The sequence below is a fragment of the Microcaecilia unicolor genome, chromosome 7 (genome assembly GCF_901765095.1).
Source record: "Microcaecilia unicolor chromosome 7, aMicUni1.1, whole genome shotgun sequence".
Lineage (NCBI taxonomy): Eukaryota > Metazoa > Chordata > Amphibia > Gymnophiona > Siphonopidae > Microcaecilia > Microcaecilia unicolor.
Window position 1 is genome coordinate 178,488,513 of NC_044037.1, and position 25,838 is coordinate 178,514,350.

Genomic DNA, 25,838 nt, shown 5'->3' on the forward strand with positions numbered 1-25,838 from the left:
GACAATGGAATTTCAATGTGAAATTTTACAGCTGTATTTGTTGTTACTATCTACGTTTGTGTGTCAAGTGGAATGAGATTATCTTTAAACACGGCAAAGTTACAGACTTTTTAGCGTGATCACCCATTGATTTTTGTGCATTCAAAAATGTTTGCACTGTAAAACTAGCATTATTTGAAAAACATTGTGTACTTTTAATTACGTCACAGTGACATAGACCTTTGTCTGAGGAGAAATGTTACATAGTAATAGAGTAACATAATAAAGGATGGCAGATAAAGACCTGAACGGTCCATCCAGTTTGCCCAACAGTCACACTCATTATCAAGTCATGATTAAACCAACAATGAATGTGATATAACGTTTTTTCATGCTTTCTGGAAATGCCCTAACGTTAAAAGTTTTGGGGGGTGAGTCAGGGGAATTCTTGTCCGACATGATTGACCGTAATCTTCAGGGGACAGTGGAGCAATTCTTGCTTGACAAGCCTGGTGCATTTTGTCCCCTAGCTAGATATAACATCCTCATATGCCATAAACTAAGCCTAGTAGCCAAGAAAGTAATTTTGCAATATTGGACAATACTGACTCCCCCAGCATTTTTGCACTGGAGAAATCAGGTGCATCTTCTAGTCACATGGGAAGCTCAAGAGGGTCCCCCAAATGCAGGCAACATTTTTTGAAGCTTTGGAGTCCTTACTTGCAAGGATGAAGCCTCATTCAACTCTCTCCGGAAGCAGTGTGGATGTAAACGCTCTCTGGGTTGGTATATTAATATGGAACAGGGTAGGGGAGGAGGGGGAAGGGAGGTGGGGGAGGGAGGTTCCTAGGGTGGTTCCTAGGGTGGTCTCAAATCATAGAATTGAGTTGGATATGGCTAACTGCTCCTTATATCTACAACGATTTAACTATATAGGTGAAGGGGCTGGGCAGGGGTTCGCTTAGGGTCTGAGTGGGAAAGTTTTTTGAGTTCTTTACCCTCATGACTGTGGTTGAATTATTGTTGCTGGTGGGTTTGAGATGTTGTGTCTTACATAAGGAGGGGAGGTGGGGTTAGGGTGACAGGGAGGGGAGGGGAGGGGAGGGGGGGAATTGTTAAAACAGTTGATGACAGTTCTGGGCTTTGTTCCTTGGCTTTATATGTTATGATGTTGGCATTTTGTATTTGCTAAATCTTGGATGTACTTTATGTACTTGTTATTAATAAAAATGTTGAACCCTAAGATGCACACAGTGTTATAGAATTCCAGGGATCTACACCCAACTTGTGTGCCAGGATTTATACCAGATTTCAGCTGGCGTAAGTCAGTGACGTAGCTACAGGTGGGCCTAGGTGGAGTGGAGCCCACCCATCTTGGACTCAGGCTCACCCAAAATTGTTGGACTGTTACTGTGGCTGACCAGAATCCCTAAACCTTGCCAGCAGAAGATTTCCTCCTGCTTGGGCAGCCGGCACTCTTCCACAGAGCAGCCAGCAGCATTTGCCTTGAGCTGACGCTGACACTGGCCCTACTGCATATGCTCTGTGTTCATGTATGCATAGCCTGCTGGCGGCAGCGGCAGCTCAAGAGAAGTGCTGCCAGCTGCTGTTTATCACAGACTTGGCTGCCCGAAGAGGAGGAAATCTTCAGCTGGTGGGGTTTGGGGATACCTACCTTCTCAGGTATTTAATATTTTGGGTTGGCAGGCAGGTAGGTGGGAAGGGGTGGAGAGTGGAGCCAGGGAGGGGGGAGACAAATTCCATGCCCATCCACCTTGGGCTCAGGCCCACCCAAAATTGGCCATCTGGCTATGCCCCTGGCGTAAGTTCTAGCAATAAGAGACTTGAGTATTTAGAACAGAGTTTTATGCATTCAACTTGGTTCTCATAGTATCTCCTGGGGTACATACAAGTTAAAGTAGGTGCACAGACACTTAAAGCCTCATTTCCTTAGCGACACTCCAAACTGGTCAAGGTACTAGGGTTATGCATGCCAAGTCGCAGATGGAGACTGAGAACTCTGACTGTGAGACTTGTATAAGAACACTGTGGAGTCCCTAGCTATCCAGTATTTCTCAGTCTCCCAGCAGATGGTGGTGTCACAGATTCAAGGTGAGTGTGAGCTCTTGGACCGCTGGCGAACCACCAAGGCTAGGTCTGTTACTAGGCAAAGCAGAGCTGGAGCTTGTAGACATGAGTAGTGCTGGAACTAGAACCAAGGCTGGAAGCTGTAGCAAAGCTGGAAACTGGAAGCAAGGTAGGGCAAGAGCAAGGCAGGAACATAGAGCAGGAGCAGGGCGAGAAAAGATACAAGCAGAAACAGCAGACAAACGGAAACAAGACTGCAACAAGCACTAGACAACTGTAGGAGACTTTTTGCAAAGGCACTGGCTGGGAGATAGGCAGGGTTGTCGGGTGGTGTAAATTTTGCAGCCAACTAATTCCAAAAAGTCAAAAAAATAGCGACACGATGTGAGGTAAAGTGAGGAGCAGGCGGGAGGGAGGGACGCCTATGTGCTCTACCTGACTGGCTGTTGAGAATGGTGCATTGTTTTGGGGTTGCCTCTCCATTTCTGGGCAGTTGTTTTCCATTGTTTTCTCCTGCAGCTCTTGCAAAGGTTTCATGAATACAGAGAAGCTGCACCCCTGCTGTGTGTGTGGGAAGCAAGGGATAGAGGTGCATGGTATTCAGTGTGAAGCCAAAGCAGACAGCGGTGGCTATGTCAGAAGGATTGCAGGGGAGAATCCAGCACTGGAGGCTACCAATGGGGAGACTATGCATGCAGTCCCTTCGGCAGCAGTCCCATTTGGGAAGCAGCTTGCCAGTCTGTGCTCTCTCATTTAGTCTCAGAGGGTTCCCTCCCAGGTCCCACGGCTGATGGAGAAAGTAATTTGATTGGGGGAGGGGGGTTTTCCTCGTGAGTTCATCTGGTCCCTGGGCCTGGCAGACTGGGGGAGCTGTGAGGGTGGGGGCCACCCCTGGGGAGAGATAGACTCCTGGACTTGCCAAAGGAATTGGTGGATTTCCAGCAGGACTGGTATGAAGAGGATTTTTCTGAGCACAAGAAGGTTCCAGTGTCAGAGGGGGACCTCGGGGAAGAGGGGGACCTTCCCCTGGGGGAGGATCCCAAGGTGGTCTGCATTTTCCATAGGGAGGTGCTGTTCAAATTAATTGTCCAGATCACTGCTGTGCTGAACTTTAAGAATGAGGATGCTGTGGAATGCATGGCTAAAAAGGTGGATCTGTTGGTGAAAGGCATATGGAGACCACCTAAGTCTTTTTCCTATGAATCAAGAACTGCAGGACATGGTCCATGTGGAGTGCAAGTCTTCAGCCATGCCTTGTAGGGTGGCGAAAGCAATGAGGAATCTGTGCCCAATTCCACTGGAAGACAGATTCCTTCCATCTGCCCATAGTAGATGCACTAGTAACGGCAGTCATGAAGAAGACTATCATCCCAGTGGATGGCATTGCGGCCCTGAAAGATCACCAGGATAGAAGGATGGAAACCCTGTTAAAGCATAGCTTTGATCTGTTGGTGTTGACACTGCATGCCTCCATATGTGTAGGTCTGATGGCCAGGGTGTGCTTTCAGTGGGCAGAAAGACTTCTGGATGCCCCTCTCTCTGACCAGAGGACCATGGATGGGGAGCTAGCCAAGCTAGAGATGGGCTCTTTCTTCTTGGCTGATGCCTTGTATGATCTCCTGAGGGCCTCAGCTATGAATATGGCTCTCTTGGTGGCAGTCTGCAGGGCTTTGTGGCTCAAGTGCTGGGCGGCAGATGTTTCTTCTAAATCTAAGCTTTGTATGCTTCCTTTTCAGGGTTCCATGCTTTTTTGATGAAGAGTTAGATAAATTGGTGTGTGGCCTAGGAGACTCTACGGTTCCCCGGATACTGGAAGACAAACCTCGGGTAGAGGTGGTTCCACAAATGGCTGTTTTACGGAGGCTAAGTGGTACCATCCCAGTAAGTTCAGTGGAACTCAGAGGAGTTGTTTTTTCAGAGGACCCACACCTTTCAAGGTAGCCGTTGGGGGGCAGAGAGCCTGGCACAGGTGTTCCCAGCCCCGTTAGAAATTCCCTATGAATTTGGTGGAGGTAGGTGCCCAGTTAAAAGACTTTTACCAGAGGTCCACCCAAAGTACTTCAGACCAATGGATTCTCAAAATTATTTGTGGTGGGTATTCACTGGCGTTCAAGCGACCACTTCCAGACTTATTTGTGGCATCTCTCTGCTGTTCTCGGTGGAAAGCAAGAGCCATCAGGGACATGCTGCAAAGACTGATCATCTTGCAAGCCGTTGTGCTATTGCCTTGGGAAGAACAGGGCACAGGCAGTCATTCCATCTATTTTGTTGTGCCCAAAAAGGAGGGTACCTTTTGTATGATTTTGTATCTCAAGTGGATGAACAAAGCCCTTAAAGTGCCAGTTTTCACATGGAAACGCCGTGGTTGATCATTGTTGCAGTCTGGAAAGGGGAATTTCTCATATCGCTGGATCTTACGGAAGTGTATCTCCATATTCCCATCCACAGGGCACATCAGAAGTACCTACGTTTTACTGTATTGGGGCAGCATTTTCAGTTTTGCGCACTGTCCTTTAGTTTCACAACTTTTCCAAGGTGATGGTGGTGGTAGCAGCAGCCCGGTGCAAAGAAGAAAACCTAGTGCATCCGTACCTGAACAATTGGCTGTTCAGGGCAAAGTCCTTCCAGCAGAGTGAGCAGCACTCAGCATGCGCAGTTCAGTTTCTCAAACAGCTGGACTGGATAGTCAGTCTTGCCAAGAGTCATCTGTAGCCTTCTCAGTCCCTTGAATATCTAGGAGTTCAATTCAGTACTCGATTAGATCATGTGTTTATGCTCTCAGGGAGAATTTTGAAGTTGCAGAGTCAGACCTGTTTTCTTTCAGCCTCAGCCCCTCGAGCCTGAGACTACATGCAAGTACTAGGATCCATGGCGACATCTCTGGAGGTGGTTCCTCACATTTACAAGACATGTATGAGCTCTGCTTCATATCACATTTCTTCTATTATTTCCCATCACTTTCCGTAACCCCCTCTTTCTACCCCAACTTTCCTTTGTGTTCCCCACTATTTCTCTTGTTCTGCCCTCCCCTGTATTCTCCCCCTTTCTTCCTCTACTTGCTCTTTGTCTTCCTGTCCTTCACCTTTGCCTCCTTTCATGTTCTCCTCTGTTTCTCTTCTTTTACTCCGTCTATCTCTCTTCCCCCTCCCCATGTCCTTTTCTCCTTGTCCTCCTCTGCATAGGAGACAGACAAAGGTTAGTTCACATTCCACCTCTCATAAGCACTTTCTCCTTAACGCACATTTTAATGGCAGAACCCTGTCATCCAAGGAAGCACCAAAGCAGTCCCAGCATTGCCAGAAAATGTGGTAAAGGCGGTTAGCTTAGCAGAGTTTAAAAAAGGTTTGGATGGCTTCCTAAAGGAAAAGGCCATAGACCATTATTAAATTGGACTTGGGGAAAATCTACTATTTCTGGGATAAGCAGCATAAAATGTCTTGTACTTTTTGGGGGGGATCTTGCCAGGTATTTGTGACCTGGATTGACCACTGTTGGAAACAGGATGCTGGGCTTGATGGACCTTTGGTCTGTCCCAGTATGGCAACACTTATGTACTTATGTACCAGTCTACACACTACTATTGTCCCGTCACTGTATTTGTCTCTGCCTCTTCCCTAACAGATGATACAGACTGTCCAAAAATGTGACTTGTGCCCATCTCCAACCCCAGAATGAAGCACAGAAGCACCTTAGCATGACCCACAAGCAGACATGAGCAGTAATCAAACAGGCGTTTTACTTGTTGAAGACCACTTCAGATGCCTGGACATATTTGGGGAGGAGGGGGAATTCCAGCAAGAAATATTTTCCTGGGCTGCTCAGTGCTTCACAATTATGCCTTGACCCTTAGGCAGCTTCCTAATGAAAGGATTCAGTCAGATCCCCCAAACATGATTAGGAAGAGTAGGAGGAAATTCCTTAACAGGTAGAGCCAGAGCACTCCAAGGACATGGCACCAAGGAAATAACCTCATTCTAGGATATTTCTGATAGGTGCATGCTACTGATAGACATTAACACTTGTACGGGCAACTACAGCACCACTGATTATGGCCACTGCAGCATTTTTGGTGCACTCCCTCAATTCCTATCAGAGCATATATCTGTAAAAACAGTAGTGAAGATGGCATAACAAATGATGTCACAATGGGTTCAAGCAATTTCCCATCACACCTGACAACTGGGTTTTCTGACTCTACAGTATCAGAGATGCCAATGGAAAACCATTTTTAAGTGGGAGATTTTGACTCTTATCTCCCAATGCAGTTCATGCCTTGCCCCATTCTACCCATGTTCATGTGCTCCCTTTACACTCCACCATCTCTGCAACACTTCTCTGTCTGCACTGTGATTGTGAGCAGCTTCAGATCTGGCAACCAACACTTCCTGATTGCTAATCTCACAGCAGGATTTGTTGGGTATAAGATTGGAAACTTCTCATGGTCACTGAGTGGTTGGCTCCTGAGTCTCCCATGTTCCACAGGAGTGTCCAGATTTTGTGTGGGAAATGGCCATCCAAATTGGGAGTCTCCAGCTCAATGTAAGAGACTTGGTAGGTCTGATTTAATCTCTTCCAGGTTTTCTCTAACAGTGGAACAGCTTGCCATCTCATTCATAGGGTCTTCCTGCTGTAGTGGCAACATAGCTGCCCTCATCACTTGTAGAAGTATCAAGCTGCAGATTTCACTTCCCATTTTGTTTCTGCTGCTCCTCCTCCACCTCCTGCCTCACTGAAGCCATGGTCTCTGATGGACTCTTGAGCGCTCCTCCTCTCTATGACCTAGATCCTGTAACACAAACAAATGGATAGGCTTGAATCACTTATCAGGACCTATGGGTGGGAAGGGGGGATATAGATAAGGGGGGGAGTGAGTTTCGTTTTTCGGTCCAGTTTCAGTGTCAAATCCAAAACCAAACCTTGGTCAGCCTCTATTCATAGAAAACATGTATAAACATACCTTGTCCATCTTAAAAAATGTTAGCAAAAGAAAAGAATCACCTGTTTAAAATCTGTATAAAGATGAATAAAATCTTTTTTGTTTTCTGGTAAAAAGTATTCGAATTGGTCACTAAGGGGTCCTTTTACTAAGCTGCGGTAAGTAGTAAGACATGCTTACCGTAACTTAAAAGGGTTTACCTCGGGACACGCTGAGGTGTCCCACAGTAAATTTATAATGTGTGCATGCAAACCACTCACTAAAAAATAAATGCAATTTTTATGCAGAGGGGGCATGTCTGGGGCGGAGAGTGGGCATTTTTGTGCTAATCAGTTAGCACATCTGCATTACCATATGCTAACTGATTAGCACAGGATTAATGCATGAGCTCGTACCACCTAAAAAATAGGTGTCGGAAAGTGCTTACATGATAATTCTTTGTTAATGGCCACGTGCTAATGGCAACATTAGTGCATGGTAACCAACAAACAAAACAAAACAGGATAAAGTCACTCACAATACAAAAAAGCTTTATTAATTGTTACACTAGGAGGCATATTTTCAAAGCACTTTGGGAGGCTAAGTTCCATAGGTTTCTATGGAACTTTGGGAGGCTAAGTGCTTTGAAAATGAGCCTCTAGGGGGTTCACAATTGTTCATTCATTGAGTCCAAATCAAAGTCAGACCTCTCCTCATATACAAAGCCTTGCAACACAGCTACAGAGGTAAAAACAACAACAAAAAAACCTACTGCTTCTTTGTACCAATTTTCATGAAACTGGAACAACAAAATGCTCCGCAATAAGACTGAAATGCTGTGGAGCATTTTGCTGTTTCAGTTTCATGAAAATTGGTACAAAGAAGCAGTAGTTTGGAGCACTATTTAAATGTGAATGCTATTCCTTTACCAGCTGTATGAGTTCAGCCCCTGATGCAGGCAACCTTTTCACGAAACACGGCCGTATTGGGTCATCTACATTGTGTTGGATTGCAATAAAGAATAGTTGGTTCCATAGATTGACTCCATTTCCTCACTGTTTGTTTTTGCTTGGGGATTCCTCTTGGTCCTTCCTTGTTGTACTCACATAAACCACTAGGGCACAATAAGGCATAGATAACACAACTTGATTGACAATCAGTAGTAGCTCTTAGATGATAGGTGTGACCAGATGGTGGATCCTCAAATTATCTAGTTCCCAGCATCAAGGGACACATCAAACAATGGTGACCCATATATTTTAAATTTGAAAACATGGCAAAACTCGTAGCATATTCAAATGACACTTTACCATCCCTGCTATTTTAGATGACACTCCTATTTGTTTCAAAGTAAAAAGGTAAAATTTCCTGCTCCACCTTTTTCTTGGAATACTGCAATACTTAAGTATGAAGATTAAACCAAGCACATTTTTGAGCTTGTCTTAATAACTGTTTAGGATAATGTTATAATCTCTCTAATTGTATTGCAAAAACTGGTCACTTGGAGGGGACTCTATTTGAGCAACTAACAATTAAAACCTGAACAGCAGAAAACAATGCTGAATAACGAGAAAAACATGCTTTTTCTTATCCACCCAGCTCCCCCTATTTCTTACCTAATCCACCCCACCCTCTTCCTGTGAGACTGTCATTGAATGCCTTTGTGTTTCACTTATATATACTGATGTTTGCCAAGATTTGCTTATTTCTGATCTGAAGAAGAAGGGTTACCTTCGAAAGCTAATCAAAAAATGTATTGTTAGTCCAATAAAAAAGCATCATTTTATTTTATTTTCTATGTTTTGTTTTATTTCTATTTATTACCTTTAAAAGTGGACCAACACGGCTACCATATCACTTTACTCAAAAAACTGGAACGAATAATTCACAAATTTGCAAAAATAGAGAGTTAATCAATAAGCCGAGAAATATTGACTTTATATCAAAGAATGAACATAAATTTTTGAATCATCATACAGCTAAATTGCCTATCTTCTACAGTATATGGTCCCAAAGATTAATAAAACCTTGATTAATCTCCCAGGCCGCGACCCGGGGGGAGGAGTCAAGATGGCGCCCTGACTGCTGTGACTCGTTTGGAGGAAGTTTGTGGAGCTCTGTTTCTCATCTAAACTACTCTTTTTTTACTCAGTGCTGCATACTAAGAGAAAAGGGACGGTAAAAGGTCAAATACTGCTGACCAGAACTTCGTCCCCGATCCAACAAACTCTCCACCAATACACCAATACATCAGAAGCCGGTTTGCTGAGCCCTGCTGTTAGAGCCGACGGAGGAGCGTTGGCACTACTGGGGATTGAAACATCTCTATCTCCTGCAGATCTTAATCCACCACCATGTCCTGCAGGGAACCTGAGGGGTTTAGAGGAAGGCCTAGTCGAATCAGAAATCAGTATCGTCAAAGCCTTGAGAGGCACTACTCTACTCCAGGCCGCAGATGAAGTGATCGTGGAGCATAAAACTCCCTTGGTGCCAACTTTAGAAACTATTTGGGGAGCGATACAAGAATTATCTACAATAGTTTCTAAAGTTGCCCGAGACACATCTCTTCTTGTAAGCAAAGTTGAAGCTTTAACTTTATCTATTGATAAGGTAAAACAATAATCACTTAACCAAATTTCTCAATTGCAATCGGAGGTTTTAAATATAAGAACAACTACTGAACTTTTGGTTAAGGATAAACTTTTGACATCACGTAAAATAGAACAAATAGAACATTTTAATTGATGGTTAAATTTAAGACTACTGAATTTTCCGATGTCGGAAGGAATGAATGCGTCAGATTTCTTCAAAAAATACCTCAAATACCGCAACTTGGAGCGGGACTCAAGACTCCAGAACCAGTGGCGTAGCCAGACAGCCAATTTTGGATGGGTCTGAGCCCAAAGTGGGTGGGCACAATATTTTCTCTGCCCTGCCCTACCGCAAAATATAAATACATTAGCTAATAAGGATCCTCAAGCTCTGTCAGCTGAAGACTTTCTCTGAAGGTGGCCAGAACTCCCTTTTACCAAACTTGGCAGGCAGCAGCAACATCAGTAAGCCACTGATGCCAGCACCCTATGCGTGCTTAGCTGTCGGTGACTCAAGCATGCTGTCACCGACTGCAGAGCTTGGTAGAAGGAAGTTTTGGCCGTCTTTGGAGGAAGTCCTCAGCTGGGGAGGCTTGGGATCCCTACCAGCTATACAGCAAGGGTCAGAACTGGTGTTAGACATGCTAGGGCCCCCTCCCTGATCCCCTCTCCTCCCTGCCTGCCCTCCGATTTCCCAACCTGCCATTACTGTCACACCAACAGACCCTCACCAAATACAGAACAAGGGATCATGTGTCAGAAATAAAAATATTTAGACAAAAATTGAACTCGGAACCCCAAAAAGTTAAACTTAGCATGTACTTCAACACTGGAGAAATAAAAACAGAAATGCATTTCCTTTCTCCTGAACACGATACAAACACATTTGCTATGTAGATTTCCCAAAGCCAACATATTCCATTTAAAACATTCAAAATACATTGCTTTTTTTTACCTTTGTGGTCTGGACATTTTATTTTTCCATCATGTTGGTTGCAGTTTCTTTTCTGCTTTCCTGTCTGTCGTCTTCTAATTCTCTTTCGAGCGGCTGCTGTCCATTTGTCTTCTTTTACCTTCACTACACCTGCTTCTGACATATTGACTTCTTATTTTTAGCTCTTTCCTCTCTTTTTTCTTCTTTCTGCCTTGCTGTCAACTCAAATTTCACCCTCTCACTGTTCTCATCCTTTTTAGTTTACAGCTACCAATCAGATTTTCATCTTTTTCTCTCACCCACTAGCTTTTCCATTTCCCCATCTCACTCCCCCATCTCAGCCCTCCATTCCCTTTCATTACCATATTTCTATCCTCTATAATCACTATCTTTTTATTTATTTCCTTGCCACCCTCTTCCTCTCCCTCCTGGCCTCTCCCACATGGTTCCACCATCTTCCTTTCCTCCACCCTTCTAGCCCAGCATCTGCTCCCTCTTTCTCCCCACCCCACTCTTGCAGCCTTACATCTCTCTGCCCCTTCTCTCTTCCCTCCTGCCCTCTCCCTCATGTTCCAACATTTCTCCCTCTCTCTTCCCTCACTCCCACTGTCCGGCACCTCTCTATCACCCTTCTGCTCCTGAATCCAACATCTCCTCCTTTCTCCCCTCTCCAGCTCTCTCCCTCTCATTCACCACCAGGTCCAATACATCTCCCTCTCTCCCACTTTCTACCATTTCTCCCTCTCTTGTGCCATGGGTCCAACACTTCTCTTCCCCCTCCCCCCATGCAGCATTTTCTCTCTTCCTCCCTTCCACTGCCATGCCCAACATTTCTGCCTCTCCCCTTCCCTTGTGCCCCATCCAACATCTCTTCCTGCCCTCCACCATCATGTCCAATTTTTCACCATCTATCTTCTCCTCCTCACCACCCCCTGTCCAAGTTCAACATTTACCATTTCTCCTTCCCCACTACCCCCCTATGTCCAACATTTCTCCCTCTCTTGTCTCTTTCCCCTCCCAATGCAAGATTTTTTCCTTTCTTACCCCTCTCTACCCTATGTCCCACAATTCTCTCTCTCTCTCTTGCCCCTCTCCACCTCATGCCCCCCTTCCAGCATCTATCTTAAGAAGACCTTCCCCCAACTCTCCATCTCTTCAATGGGGCACAGCACCACCCTTAGCAGGCTGAGGTCCGATCCTGCTTCTGCCTCCCTCTCTCCCACAGCGCTTCTCAAACGCTGCCTACCTACCGCCGCCACGATCTAGTATCTTCCTCCCGTCTCAGCACTGCAGCAGCGGAGCAGCGGTAGCAATTCATGCTGCCTCCTGCTTCGTTCTCTAACCTGGAAGCGTCTCCTCTGCCGCGCACCTGCGTCCTACCCCAGCAGAAACAGGAAGTTGTAATAATGGGGGCGGGATGCGGCAGAGGAGACGCTTCCGGGTTAGAACGAAGCAGGAGGCAGCATGAATCGCTACCGCTGCTCCGCTGCTGCAGTGCTAAGATGGGAGGAAGATGCTAGATCGTGGCGGCGGTAAGTAGGCAGCGTTTGAGAAGCGCTGTGGGAGAGAGGGAGGCAGAAGCAGGATCGGACCTCAGCCTGCTCCCTCCGCTGCCGAAATTGAAGCTCTCCACTGCTGGGTGGGCCTGAACCCCCTAGGCCCACCCATGGCTACGCCCCTGGTTTGCCTTTAGAAAATGTTCCTGATTTAGGAGTTCATGCTATTACTGCTTTACTTGAACAATCAATATTAGAAATCAAACTACGATGAACTTTAATTGCATCATTCGTATTTGAGCAAGACTTAAATGCAGTATTAAAGCCGTATTTTAAGAACTCAACAAAGGTTTTCTGTGATTCTAGAATATGGATATATCCAGATGTTACAAAGACAATACAAGATAGAAGGAAAAAATTCTAGCTTTCAGAGAAGAGACTAAGTTGGAGCAACATTTCTATTGGCTTACCCGTGTAAATGCCTTATAAGATACTTGGGTAACAAATATGTATTTTTTGAACTAGAACAACTTCGAACTTTTTTGGAAACGAAAAGAATAACCAAATAGACTCTGTTTGAATGATAATGTAATGGAATAAGAATTTGAATAAGATGGAGTATTCAGGCTAGACATTTTTCCTTTTATATTTTCTTTATAATTAATGATCTCATCTGTAATACTCCCCCCCCCCTTTTTTTCTTTTTCTTTTATTAGTGGTTTAAGAAAGAGAGCATATAAATAATCTATGATGGATATTTTCTTATATTTTGATTTTTTTCTGTATTGCAATTTGCAAGTTAATCTTGTAATGTTAAAAAAATTATCAATAAAACAAAATTTAAAAAAATCTCCCAGGCCACTCAATAGTTTCAGCCAGAGACTCATTGCTAGAAAGAGTAAGCAAATATGTTGATTGTTTCTTAGCTCCATTGGTAGTGGAAATTCCTTTGTATCTAAAAGATACAACACATTTTCTTAATAAACTTTGTGTTCTGCAAGACATTCCACAAGATGTATTCTAGATACACTGGATGTACCGTCTCTTAATACAGCTATACCATACAATGAGGCTATACAAGCTATAGAAAATGCTTTGAATACTAGACCATGATCCTGGACAGTCCCCACTACTTTCTTGATTGAATTAACAACTATGCCTTTAAAGAATAATCATTTTAATTTTGAATGGGAATTTTTTTTCAACTTTCAGGAATTGCGATGGGTGCATCTTTTGCCCATCAGTGGTCAACTTATTCATGGCGCATTTGAAGAAATCTAAAATCTATCAGATGAGTGATTTTCAGCTAGCCTTAGTTTGGTGGTGATATACTGATGACATATTCATGCTATGGCACGGTACGGAGAAACAATTAATTGAATTTATGACAAATTTGAACAATTGTCATTCTACTATAAAATATCATCTCAAGTCATGCATTTTTTGGATGTGGAAATTACATTAATGGAAAGGTTATTTCAAACAGGCATTTTTTTCAAAGCCAACAGATCACAATACCCTTTTAGCCTTTGATAGTATGCATTCTTTTCATACAAAAAATAGTCTTCCATTTCCACAATTTCTTCAATATGTGAAGGTTATAAGCAGGCTGCCACACAATTGAAAGAAAAATTAGAGACTAGAGGTTATCCTTACAAACTGGTACATCAGGCTTATAAAAGAGCACTGCATAATAATTGAGATCTTCTCTTGCAAGAAAAACCTAAAGAAACTAAAATTTCTGTTATTTCCTGCATTTTACAATATTCGAGTTTTGCTCCAAAAATTTCTAAAGTTATTAAAAAACATTGGCAGACATTGGCAGTACATGACATTTTTGATGATACTCAATGTATGATGGTATGTTCACAAAATTCAAACTTGGCTGATATACTATCCAGTTCATTTTCGAAAGTGATCGCTGGCCATCTTCCGACACAAATCGGGAGATGGCTGGCGATCTCCTGAACCCGGCCAAATCGGTATAACCGAAAGCCAATTTTGGCCGGGTTCAACTGCTTTCCATCGCAGAGCTGTCGAAACATCAAGAGGGCGTGTCGGTAGGGTAGTGAAGGTGGGACGGGGGCGGGACTGGGGCATGCTCACGAGATGGCATTTCTCTGGCTTTATTTGGTCCCTTTTTTTCACAACCAAGTTTCAAAAAGGAGTCCCAACTGACCAAATGACCACCGGAGGGAATCGGGGATGACCTCCCCTTACTCCCCCAATGGTCACCAACCCCCTCCCACCCAAAAAAAAACTTTTTGCCAGCCTCTATGCCAGCCTCAAATGTCATATCCCGCTTCCTGATAGCAGTATGCAAGTCCCTGGAGCAGTTTCTAGTGGGTGCAGTGCACTTCAGACAGGTGGATCAAGGCCCATCCCCCCCCCCACACACCTGTTACACTTGTGGTGGAAAATGGGAGCCCTCCAAAACCCACTGTACCCACATGTAGGTGCCCCCCTTCACCCCTTAGGGCTATGGTAATGGTGTAGAGTTGTGGGCCATGGGTTTTGGGAGGGATTTGGGGGGCTAAACAACCAAGGGAAGGGAGCTATGCACCTGGAAGCTATTTTTATTATTTTTTTTTTATTTTTAGAAGTGCCCGGTTGGTGTCCTGGCATGTGAGGGGGGCAGTGCACTACAAATGCTGGCTCCTCCCATGACCAAATGCCTTGAATTTCGCCGGGTTTGAGATCGCTGGCATTATTTTCCATTATGGCCGAAAACCAATGCCGGCCATCTCAAACCCGGCGAACTCTGACATTTGGCCGGGCCCAACCGTATTAGCGAAGAAAAAGATGGCCAGCCATCTTTTTCGAAAATATGGTTGGCTCCGCCCACTTACGGCGCCGGCCCCGAAGATGGCCGGCCAGCTATTTGGCCGGCGCGTTCAATTATGCCCTTTCACGTCGTTCAGACGTATGGTCAAAATCTGGGTTACAAGTACAGAGTCACCATAAATGTGGCAAAAATTGAACAGCATGTACCATCACCATGGAAAATTCAGAGATCTGCTGGGATGTTAAGGGGAAATATATCCTTCTATGGTGTTCCACGATATGCATTTCCAAGGCAGTGATTTATATGATCATTTGTCCCTGCAGGTTGAAATATATAAGTCAAACAAAAAAACAATTGAGGACAAGATTGACTCAGCATAAAAGCTGTATTACAACTAGGAAAATTGAGGCTCCTCTAGTGAATCATTGCATGAGTTCAAAGATTTGAAGTGTCTGGCCATAGATCAAATTGAAGATACAGGAAGACGGGGGTAATATATCAAATATTTTGCATCAACGCAAACAAAGATGGATATTACATTTCAAACAGCTTCTCCCAGAGGATTAAATGGGCCCATGGAATATCTGCTGGCACTTATGAAGGTACTGGCAATATTCAGATCAGTTCCTCCTGGAGAAGTACCCAGATAAAGTTAGGATAGTCTTTTTGCTATCCTAACTTTATCCAGATATTTACCAGTTAGTGGATTAAATAGCAGCTGTAACTCCAACCCCAGACTGCTCTGGCACTATGTGGATAGTAGAGCTGTCTGTAGTAATTTTAAGTGGCATTATCCAGGTAATGCTGCTGAAAATCTATGACTGGACCCAGGGACTGGCACTTATCCGTGTAGGAGCTGTTCCTATCTGGATAAATGCCGCTGGATATCGACCCCTTTATTTCTTTAGTTCCTGCTCTGACTATGGATATTCATTCCAAGACACAGTCTCAAGCCTCTGTCACTTTCCAGCAAGGGGGAAAATGTGGCAACTGGAGCAAACTACAGCTGCCTCCAGACAATGCAGCTAGGGTTGACCCAGAATAAAGTTGTGATCCATCAAAAACTGGAGAACAGTGAAAACTTTGAAGGCCTTAATTTTAGGGTCTTAAATTTTTTCCATATTAGCCCTCTCTATTTCCTGTGATTTCTTTTGGAAGCACTTGAAAGAGACACTTGATAGAACCTTCCCCAGATTAACAGGATTTCTTTCCTTCCCTTGGCTTATAGGATAGAAAAAACAAGTGGAATAAGGAGCAAAGAGGTAGCCAGGGCTGTTAGTGGACTTTCCATGGATAGTTGGGATCTCTCAGCCCTTTTAGGATCATCTGGCAGAGAACTAGAAAGAGCTATCCTTCTGGTTACCTTCATGTTCCCGCAGAACAGATTTGTATTTAAGGAAATGGCAGCCTTTACTTATGAGCCATAAGATTCAATTTTTCCAGATCTGTGTCATGTAAGACTCAAATCAAAAGGAAAACATTTGAATTTAGATTTGGATTTGTTATTTATAACCTGCCCTTATCCAGGGCAGTGAACAAAAGAAATAGATATAAAATTACATAAATACAACATCCATGACAAGTTTTTCTAGTATAATACATAAAACAATACTAATCAAGTACTATTGAAGCTTCCCAAGCAGTCAAATAATCAGTCCAGCAAGAATATGGCAATCCAAACAAAGCAAGTGTGCTTTCAAGCAACATTTAAATGCTAGAGATGATACACAAGACAATACCAGCCAAAGGCTGTTGAAATCCAAACTTTCCAAGCAGTCAATGAACCAGTTCAGCAGGAATGTGGTAAGCCAAACAGAACAAGTGTGCTTTCAAGCGATGTTTAAATGTTAATAGATGATTTCTTAACCCGTATGGCAACTTATTCTATTCAATTGGCCCTGCAATAGAAAAAGTCCCTTTCCTTGTTACATCAAAACACTTCCAATTCAAAGCCAGCGCCACTAAATCACAAGACATCATGGAGCACAGCTGTCGAGAAGATACATACTTATGTTTTGCATGTTTCAAATAAAAACAGAATTCTTGATACAGAACACAATGTAATAGCAACAACAATTTAAATTTCACCTGGTAAGCAACAGGTAACCATTGCAATTTTTTCAAGTAAGGGAATAGAGGATCAAATTTTGGCAGACTAAACAGTAATCGTACTACTGAGTTCTAGATTACCTGGAGCAACTGAAACAAGTGGAAGGTAGGCCCAAATAAGCCACATTATTTATTTTATTTATTTATTTTATTTGTTGCATTTGTATCCTACATTTTCCCACCAATTTTCAGGCTCAATGTGGCTTACATAGTACCGTTATGGCGATTGCCAATTCCGGTAGGAGAAATACAGAGTGGTTTAGTGTTAATGTTCAAAAATGACAGTGTATTTTCAGTGATCAAGGAGAGAGAGTTCGATTTTGTCTTGTTCCGGAAGGAGTTTCGATTATTTTGTAGAGTTCAGGAGTTTAGGTTGGTTCTTTCTGGTATGCCTTTGTGAACAGGTAGGTTTTTTAACGATTTCCGGATTTGGAGTTTATAGTAATCAAGACCACTTAAAATCATGGCTTCAGTGGGCGGAGCGGGGAGAATAGGCGTTTTCCAGATAACCTGAGGGGGGTATCGGTAAGGTAGTTTAGTGGGGTAAATTAGATTAGTGGAGGGTGATTGGGTTAGGCCTTTTAGATGGGTCTATATGAGGGATTGGGTTGGGCAGTAGCGTTGGCATGTCTGGGCTTTTTTCGATATGGTGTGAATTGAGGGGTCCCTGAGGGCTGGGCAGGTGACTTTCCAAATGCTTTTCTCCATTGTAATTGTCTTGGTTTTTAATATTGAGGCATGGGATTGTCCACCTTGAAAATAAGCTCCTGGAATGTTTCAAAATATTGCAGGAATTGAAGAAGCAAAAAATGCATATAGTGTGTTTGCAGGAAATTCACCTGTCAGACATTGAGCATCAGAAATTATGTAGGGGTTGGGTCAAAGAAATCTATTATTCCTCTGATACTACACAAAGGCTTTTCCGAATAACATCTGTAAGATAGCCACATGCTTGTAACTTAGTTGACAGATAGAAACATGTTTTTGAATTATAAGAGCAGCCACCTAGTTTCTCTGAAGAATAGCCTACCATTCTCGCAATTCATCTGATATCAGAGAGTTTGTTCCACAGATGTGGAGTTTAGGCAACAATCAAAAGATTTGTCAACTAAGTTACAAGAGCGTGGCTATCCTAAAGATGTTATTCTGAAAGCCTATCATCGGGCTAAATTCAACAATTGTGATCTTTTTTTTTATGCCAAGGTCAGTCACCTCTACTGAAGACAAAAATACACTTACGTACGAGATGCAATTTAATTCATTTTCTACTCAGGTAGAAAACACTGGGAGCTTGTGAAAACGATTCCTATTTTTTGTCAGTCTACTCTCCGGTTTTCCTATAGTAGGAGTAGGAATTTAAAGGAATATTTAAGCCCTGCAGTTGTACCTACTCCATCTGCACATTCTTTTGAAGATTTGGATGATAGGTCATTTTAAAAGCTGCGATTGTGCTGTATGTGGTATTATGCTTAAAACTGCGATTTTATTAATCTGATAGACCAGAAGACTTATTTTTTGAAAGCAAGGACTTCGTGTAAATCCGATTATGTGATTTATTGTCTGGCATGCCCTTGTGATAAAGTGTAAGTTGGTCAGACTTCTAGGAGATTATCAGTATGTTTGATAGAACATAAGAGCTCATTGCAAACTAACAAGATTGGTCTGCCTTTAGTGGAGTGATCCACCTAAGTGGATGAACACTAGCTCCCACGTAAATATAACAGCACAAAAGAGGAGTGGGAAATGGACCAATGACTCCAGGAGAATGGGAGATAAATTTAAAGAACCACTTTATTAAATGAGTCATTTAATAAAGTGGTTCTTTAAATTTATCTCCCATTCTCCTGGAGTCATTGGTCCATTTCCCACTCCTCTTTTGTGCTGCCTTTAGTGGTACATTGTGGGAAGTATCAACACTTGTTTCAAGATTTTCGCTGTGTGGTTTTGCAACATGTGCCATAGCTTCAAAGAGGAGGAGATTGGCAGCAAATTCTACTTCAACAAGAGCAGAAGTGGACTTTTAAGCTGCAATTCCTTGAACCGAGGGGGCTGAATTCACGTATAGAATGGTGTCATTTTTTTAATTTCATTTTTTAAGATTTCACATTATTTGTTTTCTTTTCTGATTGGATGATTTGATGACGATGTCTGACATCACTTTTGTATTAAATAGAGGCCATTTTGAATGTACTTACTTGATCAGGATAGTTGAAAAGGATTTGGAGTGCTGTCAACAGAAGTACGACTCTGTGATTGAAATGTTATTTTATATGTGGTTTGGATAGCAATAATTGATTCTTTTTTTTTTTTTTTTTTTAGAAATTCCCTGCCATCTGGGACCCTGAAACAGCTAAGCGAAACAGTGGTCATCGTTGGCCTGGGGATGTGTGAAAAGCTTGACGAATTTGGCTTGATCATAGGAATCCTTCAGAGCCCCTCAGAGATAAGTGTTGTTCCGTATTTGTAAGAATAACAATTAATGGACATTGAAAGCTGAGGGACGGCAAGGATTGTATTACAATGATATAATGATGATGAAAGAAACATAAAAAAGGATTTTTTGGAAGGTTTTTTTCCAGTGATGAAGGAGAGATCATTTTGATCATTGCAGCTCATTAAATATTTTGATTTTGAGCTCTTTGAGGCTTTTCCTTCCTTTTTTACAAGATTTTGACAAGATTAGCAAATGATCATTGTATATTTTCATTGAGTGGATTACTTTGTGTTTAAATATAAAATACATGAGAACACGATGTGGTCCTATAAATACTATAAGCATAAATTGTATAGATATGGTAACCACAAAGGTCAACTTCTTGCCCGTCTGGTTCACCCGTGGGCCAGTCCCCACTTCTGTAGAGGGATACTTTCCCAGAAACAGCTGATCACTGACAGGGAGTGGATAACAGCACTTTTCTCTCAATATTTCAAAATCTTTATCACAGGCAAAATGTCTCTTTGGAAGATATTGATTCTTATCTAAACTTCAGTTGCCAATTATCCCTGACACAGATCTGTAGTCTTTACAAAGCCTGATATCAGCTGTGGAAATTATCACTACCACTTGACTAATACATTACTTTTTTTCTTTTTAATGGTACTACAAACACATTAATGTGTGCATGAGATTTTACAATCTTTATTATGAAAACTTCACTATCTAACAACAAAACACTCTCTGTCAGACACTCTCACAGTATCTTCTCCACATAATACATTGTACAAAAATGCTCATCCTCAGTACCAATAATCAAAAGCAGCTGTAGCTCATTTCCCAGTGTTCCAAATGTTCCAAATTGGTGACCCGTTTCACCTTACAGCACTGTTCTCCTAGACTGGAGACATCACATGTTGTTAACCAAAATGTTTATTTCAGCTTGCCTCCAAATCCTTATTAGTTTCTGAGAAGAACTCATTAGTCCTTGCAGAAAAGACTGTGGAATGCTTGGCATCTATTCCATTCACTCATATTAAATATCTTCTGGTCCCATAAACTTTTGTGGTCCCAACACTGGCCATGTTTCTTTTTGTAACTTCATCAGGAGACCTTATATACAATGAATAATACACACCATTACAATCTTATTTCAACCTTCACATTAAAATCTATAACTCAAAATTAATTCTCATACCTTATCCGACCTCTAAATTCCATCAGGCATACCATATGGAGCTCTCCAGCATCCAATACTTCTACCTCACTTCCTGTTATGCATGATAGGGTGTCTGATTACCTCCTTCCTTTATATAGCCATTAAGAGTGACCAATCAAGTTCTTTATTTAATCCGCTGGGTTCTACTGTATTCCAATTATATATCAGCTTTTGTTCCTTTCGTATTAATTGTCTTTCTACATTGCCTCTCCCACTCTCAATTTGAAAAAGTACTATAAACTGCAAATCCAAAATAGAATGATTGTGCATCAGCCAATGATTAACTAGAGGGGTATCCCACTTTTGTAACCTGATATTAATTAAATGCTGCGCTATCCGCAGTTTTATTTTACGTGTTGTTTACCGAATATACCATAATTGGCATGGGCAACAAATGCCATAAACTACATTACTGGAATTACAATTAGTCTTTGATTTTAAATAAAACTACCTCCCAATATTCTGTACCCATATCTGATTGACATTCATAGCGTGTTTATAGTATACACATTGCTGACAAGGACCATGTCCCTTAATCCCATTTTGATTTGAATGCATTTCTGACAGATGTCATAGAAAAACATCTAAAAATTGGTTTTGAAAATATCAGTTGGATGTTTTTGTGAGAAAAATGTCGAAATGCAGATTTATGCCACTTGTTGGACATTTTTCTCTTTTGAAAATAAGCCCCTAAGTGACACATTTGAATTTATGTTATTGGCATCAAGTACTGGTTTATATTTAGATTGCAATCAAACATTTTAGTGGCACAAAATTGATTTAACATGGGAATTAGATTATAAGCTCTGTCGAGCAGGGACTGTCTCTTCATGTTCAAGTGTACAGTGCTGTGTACATCTACTAGCGCTATAGAAATGATAAGTAGTAGTAGTAGGAAACCTATGAATTAGTGCACATAATTGTTTTGTGCACATTAAAAAGTGGTCACAATAACTCTGCTCATACTGGGTGGTTAAGTTTCAGAGGAAGGGAAAGTGAGGGAGTTTGCTGTTCAAAATTTCTGTTTTCTGTGCCTTATGCAATACATGTTTTTGTGACATTGTAAAATAAGGCACCAATAAAGCAAATTTTCTTTTTAAGAAATTGTCAGGTGTCACACAGATTTCTGTAGAGAGGTAAGTGACTTCAGGAGCTCACTGTAGAGAGAACCTACTAGAAAACGCCCGAAAAAAAATAAGTGCTAATCCCTACATATAAAGTATAAGAGTAGAACTGTAGGAGAGTTAGCGGTATAAAGAGGATTAAGGACATGAGGAGACCCAGCGGTAGAGCGGAGCGGTGCAGTTCTGTACAGAGTGAATTTGCACCAGGTATCTGAATTCACTTACCGCTCTACAGAAATCTGTGTGACACTTGACAGTTTGCTTTGGACGTAATAGAATTTGAATTCATAAAGCAAACCTAAGGTAGATTTACTTTTTAAGAAATTGCAAAATGAAGGCATCGGTAAAAAAAATATATGGGGTTGGGCAGCCAAAAATTGCATGTGACAACAGAAAATTTAGGGGTCCTTTTACAAGGTGCACTAACATTTTTAGTGCAGGCTAAAAATAAGCATGCGCTAAATGCTAGAGATGCCCTTGTATTCCTATGGGCATCTCTAACGTTTAGCATGCGCTAATCATTAGCATGTGCTAGAATTTGCAAAAGGACCTCTCAGAGCCAGCCCTGGTCAGGCATTCTTTTCTTTAATAGCAGGAAGCTTAAGCCTCCTTGGTTTGACTGTAGTTATAACATTTTGGTATGCCAAAATGGGTACAAGTAGTTGGGTGTTGACCGTTCATATTGTTCAGGTTCTCAATCTCAGCCAGAGAGCCAAGAAGGGACGGTCCTCAGCTAATGGAGCAGAGCTCATATTTGTCCTTGGGAAAGAAAATAAGTGGGAATTGTGGAAATCACAGATTGTTCATTTTCTACCACAAAATAAATCCCTTGTAGTATCACAGGGTGTCTCCTTTAAGAAAAAACCTTGTAAAATGCTTGAATCTAAACTTATTATTTTCACCAGACTATACAGTATAAAATCAAGCTACCTTCAATTTTTGAGTTTCAGAGTTTCCCTTTAAGGACTTGCACTTCTATTTCCCAAGAGCAATTGACATCTAAGCCTGTCATATTAACGTACAGCATTACAGAGGTGTGGCCAAGCAAAGTTTATGTGTGTGAAGAAAGATAGCCCAACCTGCTCTGTCCCAACCCAGGCTTCTGCTAGAAATCCTTTCCATTTCAGCTTGTACTATAGACTTAGACATTCTTGACCCTGTGGAAATAATAGCAGCTACAGCTTCCATTTGGTGATTACCAGTTTGGATTTGTTTTTAACATAATGCCTTGCCTAGAAGGGACAGATGAGCTTATTTTCTATGTGAATGGAAAGAAGGTAAGATTTTTGGTATTTATGTAGTAAAGCATCCAGAACTCAGTCACTGTTCTGTGCAGAAAGCAACTTCATTATATATATTGCATCTCCTTCCGTGTGTAAATAAACATGTTAATGTAGTAATGTAGTGGACGATGGCAGTTGAAGACCAAAATGGTTCATCCAGTCTGCTCAGCAGAGTTGCCAGGGCAATAACTGCCGTGCAGTGCAGATTACTTTTCCCAAGCCTTTATTCTTTTGGTGGGGGGAGACTGTACCTGCTGTGCCATGCAGTAGAGGTTACTGTCCCCGTATATTCTTAAGAAACAATCATTTCACTGTTGTTTAGAGTTGGTTAACTTGCTGAATGAATCACCTGTCGTCTTTGTAAATGCATTGATTTTCATTGCCACTGCTAATCTTAAAAATAGGCAACCATAGCCTTGTAGTCTAACTAAGTTGTCTATTTGTATTTAATATGGGGTTACTTGGTGGAAAATGCCTTTTCTCTTATTTTCTTAAATGCATGCACTAGGGGTATGCAGTAGATTTCTTTAGAACATAGTCCATTGAATTCAAATATGGATTCAGATTGGAAAATATAAGAGTTCCCATATCTTTCGATAGTACTGCAATATAGAGGTTCAAACCCTAAACGTCTCTTTGCCATGCTTAACTCTCTCCTCAAAGCGCCTTCTCCTCCAACTCCCCCTTCACTTTCTCCCCAGACTTTGGCTGATTACTTTCACGATAAGGTTCACAAGATAAAACTTGAATTCACAACCAGCTCTCCTCCACCCCTTCTTCCCTTAGTCCACTCTTCCAAGCCTCTTACACCTACCTCCTTTTCTTCCTTTTCCAAAATCACTGAAGAAGAAACTTTACTTCTTCAATCATAGGCGTAGTTTGACTGTTTCATTTGGGGGGGCAAAGAATGGGCGGAGCATATTAGCATATCATTTGCATATATACATATGCAAATGAATATGCTAATATGGAGGACGGAATTGAAATTTACAGGCAAAATATCACAGATGCACATTTCAAAAAGCTGACACATTTCAATTAATAAATTATGAATAAAATACTTTTATCTACCTTTGTTGTCTGATCATTTAGTTTTTCTATTCGCTTTGGTCCCAGTGTCTTCTGTTTTATGCAGTGTCTTCTTTCCAGTAGGCTTCCCTCTGCTCCCCACCCTCCCAGTCCCATCCATCTCTTGCTCCTTCCCTCTGCTCCCCACCCCTCCCAGTCCCATCCATCTTCTGTTCCTTCCCTCTGCTCACCATCCCTCCATCCCATCCATCTTCTGCTCCTTCCCTCTGCTGTGCCTGACCTCTCCCAATCCCATCCATCTCCTGGTCCATCCCTCTGCTCCCCACCCCTCGCAGTCCCATCCATCTCTTGCTCCTTCCCTCTGCTCCCCACCCCTCCCAGTCCCATCCATCTCTTGCTCCTTCCCTCTGCTCCCCACCCCTCCCAGTCCCAACCATCCCTTGCTCCTTCCCTCTGCTCCCCACCCCTCCCAGTCCCATCCATCTTCTGTTCCTTCCCTCTGCTCACCATCCCTCCATCCCATCCATCTTCTGCTCCTTCCCTCTGCTGTGCCTGACCTCTCCCAATCCCATCCATCTCCTGGTCCATCCCTCTGCTCCCCACCCCTCGCAGTCCCATCCATCTCTTGCTCCTTCCCTCTGCTCCCCACCCCTCCCAGTCCCATCCATCTCTTGCTCCTTCCCTCTGCTCCCCACCCCTCCCAGTCCCAACCATCCCTTGCTCCTTCCCTCTGCTCCCCACCCCTCCCAGTCCCATCCATCTTCTGTTCCTTCCCTCTGCTCACCATCCCTCCATCCCATCCATCTTCTGCTCCTTCCCTCTGCTGTGCCTGACCTCTCCCAATCCCATCCATCTCCTGGTCCATTCCTCTGCTCCCCACCCCTCCCAGTCCCATCCATCTCTTGCTCCTTCCCTCTGCTCCCCACCCCTCCCAGTACCATCCATCTTCCCTCTGCTCTCCACCCCTCCCAGTTCCATCCATCTTCCTTCTACTGCCCCCCCCCCCCCGCGAGGTCCAAGATGGTGACTCCGTTTACCCCCTCTCTTCCTCCCTCCCTCCGGCACAGACAACAGTCTTCAGCATTTTCAGCATTCCTGGCAGCGGTAGCGATGTACACGCTGCCTTCGGTCTGCCCCGGAAGCCTTCTCTTCAAGTTCCTGTTCCCACCTATGCGGGAACAGGAACTTGAAGAGAAGGCTTTGGGGCAGAGCCGAAGGCAGCGTGTACATCGCTACCGCTGCCAGGAACGCTGAAAAAGACTGCTGCCTGCGCCGGAGGGAGGGAGGAAGAGAGAGGGGTAGACGGACACGCTCCTCTCCGTCCGCTTGGCTTCCCTGCCCTCTCTGTCTGCGTCCCGCCCGAAAGGAAATGACGTCAGAGGAAGGCGGGATGCAGATAGAGAGGGCAGGGAAGCCAAGCGGATGGAGAGGAGCGCGTGCCTGCATGTGGTTTTTTTTTTAACTAATGGCGCGGCGGCGCCTCGTCGTCATTTGGGGGGCATTGCCCCCCCTCGCCCCCCCCCAGTCTACGCCTATGTCTTCAATCCTCAAAACTAACCATCTGCTCCTCTGACCCTATTCTCACTCACCTACTCAACGCTATGTCTCCTGCTGTCACTCCTTTCATCTGTCATATCCTCAATCTGTCACTTTCCACTGCGACTGTCCCTGATGCCTTTAAGCATGCCGTAGTCACCCCACTCCTCAAAAAACCTTCTCTGGATCCTACCTCTCCTTCCAACTATCTCCCCATCTCCCTCCTTCCTTTCTTATCCAAGTTACTAGAATGTGCTGTCCACCGTTGCTGCCTCGACTTTCTTTCTTCTCAACCTATTCTTGATCCACTCCAATC

The 25,838-nt window shown here is 43.0% G+C and overlaps 1 protein-coding gene and 1 long non-coding RNA gene across 2 annotated transcripts in view; one reads left to right on the forward strand and one right to left on the reverse strand.

Moving 5' to 3' along the window:
• Window positions 1-8,765: 8,765 nt before the first annotated feature.
• On the reverse strand, window positions 8,766-25,697 carry LOC115474521. The gene is made up of 3 exons (XR_003942869.1): window positions 25,688-25,697; window positions 11,272-11,275; window positions 8,766-8,853 (listed from the first exon to the last, which is right to left on the reverse strand). It is a non-coding gene; the product is annotated as an uncharacterized LOC115474521 (long non-coding RNA).
• LOC115474520 (aldehyde oxidase 1-like) overlaps window positions 22,776-25,838 on the forward strand; it is a 235,978-nt gene continuing 232,915 nt past the window's right edge. Inside the window, exon 1 of the mRNA XM_030210009.1 lies at window positions 22,776-22,951. Coding sequence (XP_030065869.1) covers window positions 22,898-22,951 — 54 coding nt within the window. The 5' untranslated portion in view covers window positions 22,776-22,897. The remainder of the gene's footprint in view (window positions 22,952-25,838) is intronic.